Raw genomic sequence first — 8,980 nt, forward strand, 5'->3', positions numbered from 1 at the left:
CTATGGGAGGGACACAATTCCTTGAATACTAATGGGTCATGTGCACCAGTGTGGCTTTGACACCCCTGATGCTGTGAGCACTACTTGGAGAACTGATTCTGACTCTGGCCCTTACCACCATCCTTAGGCAAAGGACCTGAGACCCTGTATGCAGGGCAGAAGCTCAATGACAACGAGTGGCACACCGTTCGGGTGGTGCGGAGAGGAAAAAGCCTAAAGTTAACCATGGACAATGATGTGGCCGAGGGTAAGTGCAAATGTAACAAAACCGGTATCTCTTTGCTCTTATAGATTCCTCTGTCATTCCATCTTTTAAACCAGAGGCTAAGTAGAAGTCAGAAATCATGTTCTCTGTGGACAAGCGCAGGCAAGGCTAAGAAATAATTTTCCTCCATATTTTTAAAAATTCCCCTTTCATCAATCTGTATTATAGAATGTACCTACTACTATAATTCTTTATTTTGGGGTCTCTCTCTATAGGCACAGAACATACAACTGGAGGAAAGATGTAGGGTTCTATGGATCCTTCTAGAATCCAATAATTGAAATGTCACTTATCAGTCATCTTCCAAGTGCCACTTCCTTCAGTTGGTGAACAGGTTGTACTTAAGAAGAGGGAGAGGGGCTGGGGTTATGGCTCAGTGGTAGAACACTTGCCTCGCACGTGCAAAGCCCTGGGTCTGATCCTTAACAACACATAAAAATAAATAAATAAAATAAAAAGTTATAAAAAATTAAAGAAAAAGAAGAGGGAGGTAGATAATCTGGTGTTCAGAATATTTTAGGGACATGTAAATATCTAGCTCAGTGCATGATATTTAGGAGTTAATCATTATTGCCTGAGTATCTATTTTGTACCCAGAACTGTTTTAGAAGGAACTTGGAATATGGTGATATAAAAAACAGGTGAAATTTACATTTAGAGGGCAATGAAGAGATGAATGAACCCATACATATGCAAAGGAACATTTAGCGTCCCACGCAACACAGAAGCAGTTCCTGAGAGCCCCTTGCATGTCAGCAGTGTGCTCAACTTGTAGACAATAAGAAGGACGTGCAGAGCTCACCTGTTGCCTCAAATAATCAATCAATCATGTAGATTAGATAGGACTCTGGTATTTGAAAATGAAATAAGAATAAGAAATAAGAATATATCATGAGATTCTAATTTGGATGAGTAAGATTATAATTGTCAATCAGAGGGGAAAATGACTGACAGGGATGGGGTGATTGGGAGTTCTTTATGAAAGTAGATCTTCAGCCCAAATTTGACAGGTGGTTGTGATTGATGAGGTCTAGTGTGGAAGAGAGAAGGCACGTTCAAGTGCTGTTTTACACATTTTCCCCCTGTAAGTCTACACTCTCATATTCCAGAGCAGTACATAGTAGATAGAATACTTGTGTTTGGTAAAGAAGAACTCAGGTAGTACTAGGAATTCCATGGAACACTGCTGGCATCTGGTCTGGGCCCTGACGCTAATTCTGCAGGGTGTTGGGAAAGTTACTCCCCATCCCTGGGCCTTGACAAGTACAATCAGAGACTAAGTCATCTCTGCAGGGCCTTCTGTGGATAAGACCGCCAGTTAGTCAGGAGCCCTGGGGTTTAAGACAATCATTGCCATTAAATTGCTTTATGCCTTTGGGATAGATATACTAAACCTCTTTTTCTTCATTTCCTCATTTTGAAACTTGAACTTCTGTTACTTCTAAGGTTCTTTCTAGCAAAAATGTTCTGCGATTTTGAGTCCTGTAATTCAATTTTATATTCATAAGCCTGAGTTTCTATATTTCTGGAGTCAGGAATTATAGTGAAACAGGAGTGTAGGGGTGTGTGTATGTAGGTTGAGAAAACCTGTCTGAGGATTAAGAAAGAACATCTAGCATGTAGGCGTTAGACACTGTGTTGTCTATCTTACATGCATCAGCTCCTTTAATCTTTTATAATTCAACATGGTCTTTCAAAATAAATGTTCATATTGTCAGAAAGGTAACATGAAATTTAGAGTTGGATAATTAAGCTTCAAATCCATGTCTTCTTGATTCTACCTCCAACCCATTGTAAAAAAAAAAAAATGATTTATCTGCCAGGTGTGGTGGTGCATACCTGTAATCCCAGCAGCTCCGGAGGCTGAAGCAGGAGGATGATGAGTTCAAATCCAGCTTCAGTAATTTAGCAAAGTCCTAAACAACTCACCCAGATTCTGTCTTTGAATAAAATATAAAAACGGGGTGGGGATATGACTCAGTAGTTAAGCGCCCCTGGGTTCAATTTCTAGTACCAAAAAGGAAAAAAAAATAGAATAAAATGATTTCTTTTTGAATAGAGGAAAAGTGGAAAGAATGGCCAGGACTCCGGTGGTAGACACACACCAACTCTCTCTCCCACAGGGAAACAAAGGCAAACAGAACCACAAGTGTATAACCATTGTAGTTATATGCAGACATCAGTAGAGAAAATATTGTTTTACGCAGAAAGCATTGGTCTACGTTCCTGAGGGTAACTTAGCTTTCTGAAATGAACGTAAGAAATGTGATGCAAAAAAAAAAAATGGTTATACTGTTTAGAATGTGCAGTCAGCCTGCATTAGTTGTCCCAGAAATTATCACAAACCATTAGTGCAGGCAGGAGCACACAAAAGCTCTGGCGGTAGTTTGAACAAACAGCCCTTGCTAAACTGGGCTTGGCTGATTAAATCCCAGTGAGAAAATTCACAGCGTATTCTGAATAGCAGCCACTAGATGGCACCCTCACCCCAATTCTAGCCCTGAGTACTTTTCATTTTCCTTGGGAAATGCACACCCTGAAAGCTTCAAGAGCAGCAGAACTGAGGGGGCCGTAATTCCCTCTCTCAATCATAATTCTTTGATAGAACCTTTGGAATAAAGGTAATTGTAAATTGTGCTTTCTGTTGCCAGTAATAATTAGAACTCAGGGCTAAACCAAGGAATGTCCAGGTCATGCAGTCATTGGATATTTGAAATTAACCAAGCTCCTTCACTCTCAGCCTTACCCCCTAATTCACTGGCGGTGGAACAAAGCAGCCATGAGGATGGAGAGATTTGGGAGAGGAAAAGAGTTATTTTGCTTATGAGCTGTAACCTTGGGTTGCTTTTTTCAGTGATAAGGGGTTTGGGAATTTTAATTTTAGTTTATGGAAGTCATAAAATCAGGCAATGAAATTAAAATACCACACAGTCCCCAGGTTATTAAGTGGTGTCTTATTGGCTTATTTAGTAATTGCATTCATGCTGTTTAAGATCCCCCAGTGTGCCAAATTTTCAACTACTTTATAGAAATGATGCAAAGAATAGATCAACTCATAAGAAATCAAAAGCAAAGAAAGAAATAGTCCTCAACCTGGTGTTTTTCATTTATTATAGTGTAATTGTGTTCTCAGAAAGTATTAAGTTCAGTTGACAGTTAATAAGGATTGATTGATTGATTGGGCTGGATTTCTATTATTAAGAATAAATTAAAAGAATACCTCTGTTGGGTTATACCTCTCAGAATGGGGACCTAATGAACTACCCATTCCACCCAGAACTTCATGCTAATATAAAAATTCACCCCTTTGTTTCACTACTTTGGTTCAAGTTGATTTCTCTCTCTGTCATTCATGCTGTAAAAAGTTGGGGTTTTTTTTTCAGATTTTTCCATTAAAAACATGTTCCTTGTGTTAATAAAAAGCCTGATTAAATAGGATTGGGAAATGTTAGGTCAAAAATCATGAATTTCTGTACTGCCAAGACTTACTTATGAGGAACTTTTAATTAGCTAATGTGCATTGCTAATCATCAATAATTAAATATGCAGTATTTGCCAAATGTATTTGGCTCCAGAAACTTTTTTTTTAATAAAGCATTTTATAGCACACACTCTTCAAAAGTGCTGATATCATGGAGAAAGACCAGGGGAGCTAGAGAGTTGTAGGGAAATATGGCCTTCATTTTAATTTCTCTTCCTATGTCTTGGAGTCGGGGGAACTCAAGGTACTTCCTCTCTGCTTTTCCTATTATTATTATTATTTGCTAAGCCTTAATGTTGGCCAGGAACCTCATGAAGAAATGAAGATATAAACTCTGACCCCTGTGAAGACATGCCAAATACAAGCTCCTGCCTTTCAGTATAGGGATTCTTGAAGTAGTCAGGCCCCTGCAGAATGCTAGAGGACACATGGAGGTGGTCCTTATTTTTTTAAAAAACTTGCATTCTCAGAAAAGAGCAAATTAAATAAGTAAATAAGTGGAAAATGCATAAAACATTTCAGAGAAAGAGGAAACAAACTGCTGTATTATTTAGTAACAGCTAATGATTTAAGTCCTATGTACCATTCTAAGTACTTTCTATGAATGGATTATGTTTAGCCCTGGGCAGCTTACTACCTAATTCACAAATGGGGAAGTGAGGCAGACAAAAGTTAGGTAACTCTCCTAAGGTAGCCCAGTTAAGACCTTGTGGAGTTAGAATGTAAATCCATGCTGTACAGCTCTTGAATTTATATAGTTATCAACTATTTGCCATGGCCTCCTGGGGAGTTACATCCTCAACCTGACCAATAGTTTCCATAGGTTTATGTTCTTCATCACTCCAAGGATTGATCTGCAGACAGTTTCTTGGCTGTCTTTGAAATATGGAAGTGAATGTGGGAATAGGAGCCAAGGCAATGAGGCTGCTTTGGGGGAAGTTGCTGAATGTATTACTCCTGAATCAGATGGAATGGCATTGTGGTGCTTGGACATGGGGAAGGAGTGTGGACTCATTATAACAGTTCCAGCATGGTAACTTCACCTGCTAAATTCTACCTGCCGCTTTTCTTGGATAATGGTGTTCGGAAATGAGTCCCTTTTTTTTTCTTTTTTGGTAAATACACTATGGTATACTTGTAAAGATGTGGGCTTTGGAATTTACACACCTGGATTCAATTTGAAGGTCTCCCATTTACCACCTGTTTGATCCTTGATCACATTGCTTAACTTCTGTAAGCTAAATGCCATCACCTCTAAAGCAAGATGATGATACCTATATACAATTTTATTGTAATAATGGTGTTTGGGAGGCAGCGCTTAGTGCAGCGTTGGGTGTACAGGGAATAGTCAGAATCTTGGCTTCTCTTTGTTATCTTTCACCCAAGTTACTTCTCTGCCCTCCCAAATTTGAAAACAGATACTATAAGGTATGCATTTATTTATTCACTCCTGAAGTGGAAGGGAGGTTTAGTGTACAAACAGGAAGATATAAGTTAAGTGGTTCCAAGTCACTGAAATGTTTTAGCTGACACACATAGATAGATTTATTTTAAAATATTTGGTTAGACTGGTACAGGTTTCAAATTTGAAGCTTTTTTCCCCCCATACTTTTGCTAGGTGCCCCAGACTTATTTATTTATTTATTTTTTAATCATCATCCACAGAGGAGTGAGTTCCCTTAGCAAGTATTAGAGCCAGTACCTCTTTAAGTTTGGCTCTACATTGCCTTTTCCCCTCTCCTCCCTGGCTCAGATTTGAAGCTGCGCTCTGAGTCACCCTAGACTCTGACTCAGGCTGCGTTCCTGGGCTTATCCTGGGATTTCCTTCTCCCCTTCTTGGCTTCTGTCCCACATATCCAAGCCCTTGCCCAGGCCCTGGCTCAGTCTCTCTCCATTTTCATTCCCAATATTTTTTGCTTTATACCACTGATTTTCTGGTGAGCAGAATTTCACAAGTTTGCAATGTCAGAATTTCCGTCAAAGCTACCAATTGACTTGAAAATCGTCTCTTTAGATTTCTTTTAGAAGCCAGGGATCTAGCTTTTTGGATTACCATGAACCACCATTCTTACTTCTTAGTTCTCAGAGTGCAGTTGTTAAAAACACAGATTAGCAAGGCTATGAACATAGTTGTAGATCCTTTCCTTCAACCCCATGCAAGTTGGTTGTGACTGTCCCTCTCATACTCTAGTCCCAGCCCTAATGCCTGTATGAACAGCTATAGCCAAGTTGACAACAGGAGCTTATTTCAGCTGTTTTAAAACATGTGACTGCATGTTGCTATGGGGTTGTGTTTTCTCCAGGCAGGCCCAATACCAGTGGCTGTTGCAAGGCCACTGCGAACTCTATGCTTTGAACAAGTCTTGCTTGAAACAGGCCTTTCATCAATATGCTTGCAAAAGCTCTGGAGCGCATTATCACTGTGCTGGTTTGGATTGTTCCTAATCTAGCCCTCTGCAAGGTGGTTCAGCCTAGATCAGCCACATAAGCATCATCTTTAACTTTGCTAGAAATGTAGATTCACAAGTGTCAACCAGGACTTTTGAACTAATAAATTCTGAGCGTGGGGCCTAAGCCTTCAGATAATTCTGATGTGTATCAACATTTGAGGATCACATTTTTAGTCCTTAGACTAAAAAAAAAAAACAAAGTTTGTGATTGGGTAATAAAACATAAGTAATAGTCTAATCAGGATAGTTTGAGTAGGGTCAACTTCATTCATTCCATCCATATAGTTCAAGAGCAAAAGGTAGTTTCCCAAAGGAAAATTAGGTATTATTGCTAGAAAATAATAAGTTGCTGGGCAGATAAAATCAACCGATGTTCTAGAGCAGAAATTTTTCTACAAGTACTAGGTGGTGAATTATTATAGCAAGAAATATTTGGTAGTATCTTTGACAAGAGCTGGGGCAGCAAAGACCTTTCTTCTTATCCTGTACATTGGTACGCAATCATTTTCTTGAACACAGAGAACTCATAGTTTTAGCCTGTAATCGGGTTCCCCTTAATCGCACATTCTTCTTTTTATGACAAGCCATTCTGAGAAGATATTTGGGCATCTGGATGCAGAACATAGGACTTGGGCTGAGTCAGAGTTCAGCTCTTTGGCACCAAATCAGGTATATCCTATAATGATTATCTTGTTTTCTTGAACTGAATCAAGGAAATAGAACCATTTGCATTCCATCAAGTTTCAAGTTACACTAAAAGATATAGTAAGGATCCTGTGACAGAACATAACTCTTCCTGTTTGTACCTCATATCTGGTTTTTCATAGGTACGATGGTGGGAGACCACACTCGCTTGGAGTTCCATAATATTGAAACTGGTATCATGACAGAGAAATGATACATCTCCGTCGTCCCCTCTAGTTTCATTGGGCACCTGCAGAGCCTCATGTTTAATGGCTTGCTCTACATTGACTTGTGCAAAAATGGTGACATTGATTACTGTGAGCTGAAGGCTCGTTTTGGACTGAGGAACATCATCGCTGACCCCGTCACCTTTAAGACCAAGAGCAGCTACCTGAGCCTTGCCACCCTCCAGGCCTACACCTCCATGCACCTCTTCTTCCAGTTCAAGACCACCTCGGCTGATGGCTTCATTCTCTTCAACAGCGGTGATGGCAATGACTTCATTGCAGTTGAGCTAGTCAAGAGGTAAGATATGGGGCCCCCAATGGTTTATGCTGGATATTTTTGCACAAGCCCCACATAAAATACAGACATAAAAAAAATCCTGTTCATTCCATTCTTTTACCTCTGTTCTTTTCATGTTATAGCGTCCTCTTTGATTAGAAAGAGTCACAAAATGATTCAGGAAGGAAAAGAGATTCATAATGCTATTTAAGATTTTCCATTTTTTGGTAGGGAATGTCATAGCTACTTACTCTGAAATATAGTCCTTTAAAACTATGGGGGAAAAAGCTTATTTTTGCAGAAGAGGACTCAGGCATGTTTTACATCCATCTCTTGAGTAATACTACCTGTAATCACGAACTATATGCCTAGAAATGAAGTACAGATATTTGCAACCCAACCATAAGCTCATATATCAATTATTTTTAAAAGCTGCCCTTTCTTTAAGACATTTTACTACAACATGTTGGAAAATAGTAAAAAAAAAAAAAAAATCAAAATCAGAACCAGATCCTTGACTAACGGAATGAAGTGTTGCCCCAGAGTTTTATAGTGAACCACCTGTGCTACTTCTTGGCTCTAGATAGTATTACTACTAGATAGTATTACATGACATTATTCTAGATAATATTACATGACATTATTCTAGATAGTATTACACAACAGTGTTAAAAAAAAAAGTAGCTTCTATGAGAGTGGAACGAGAACCAAGTATAATAGAGTAGGAACTGACCCTTCTTATAAACTATGCTTTAATGATTGTCACATTATACCAGTTTAGCTTGGGAGACTCAAAGCCCCCTGCACATTGCCAGTAGTGCAGCAGGGAATTGCTAGTCATCGGTGGTGATTGTTCCTCACAGGTACATACACTATGTTTTTGATCTCGGAAATGGCCCCAATGTGATCAAAGGTAACAGGGATCGCCCCCTGAATGACAACCAGTGGCACAACGTCGTCATCACTCGGGACAACAGTAACACCCACAGCATTTCTTGCAAACTTCAGGTTAGGCGTGCCACCTATTTTTTGAGACATTGTGCATTTCCTAGATAAGCAATGTTGAATTACACCATAATGCAACTGAGCCTTGTCTCTGTATAGACCCCACTGCAAACAATGTTTCCTTTCTTATGATCTCAGGAATGTCTTGTGGCAGGTACTGAGGAGATGGTCAATGTCAACATGTGAGACGGTCCATAATAAAAAAGAAGAAACATAGTCTTTCAGCTGAGTCGTTTTCTGCCTAAATGACATTGTTAAATTTTTCTCAGCTGTAGTCAGCTTACTAATATTATTTTTTGTAAAATGAGGACGATGATTTTTACTCTCTTTATAGGTCATTAGGAGCTTTGATGACTGTTGGTAAAGCCCTTCAGCATATTGTTGGTTATAAGCACCCAAAAAAATGTTTTGTTGAAAATATAGTTCATCTTTACTTGACTGTATCATGGGGACAGTGCCTACTTCCAAGGATTGATTTGATGATTAAAATTCGTATATAAAATGCATGACACTTAAGAAATGTTGGTTTCTTCTCTTGACGATTTAGAGATCCTGGTAATTACTTGGTTTTCAGCTGGTCCTGTCCAGATT

At 39.1% G+C, this 8,980-nt stretch overlaps 1 protein-coding gene across 1 annotated transcript in view; it reads right to left on the reverse strand.

Annotated features, from left to right (window-relative positions):
* Nucleotides 1–8,422, reverse strand: part of LOC143389313 (protein ITPRID1-like) — a 69,513-nt gene extending 61,091 nt beyond the window's left edge. Inside the window, 2 exon segments of the mRNA XM_076842458.1 lie at nucleotides 7,003–7,394; nucleotides 8,246–8,422. Of these exon segments, the coding sequence (XP_076698573.1) occupies nucleotides 7,003–7,394; nucleotides 8,246–8,422 (569 nt within the window).
* Between the last annotated feature and the right edge of the window lie 558 nt (nucleotides 8,423–8,980).

Source organism: Callospermophilus lateralis, unplaced genomic scaffold, assembly GCF_048772815.1.
Source record: "Callospermophilus lateralis isolate mCalLat2 unplaced genomic scaffold, mCalLat2.hap1 Scaffold_1122, whole genome shotgun sequence".
In the NCBI taxonomy this organism is placed as follows: domain Eukaryota; kingdom Metazoa; phylum Chordata; class Mammalia; order Rodentia; family Sciuridae; genus Callospermophilus; species Callospermophilus lateralis.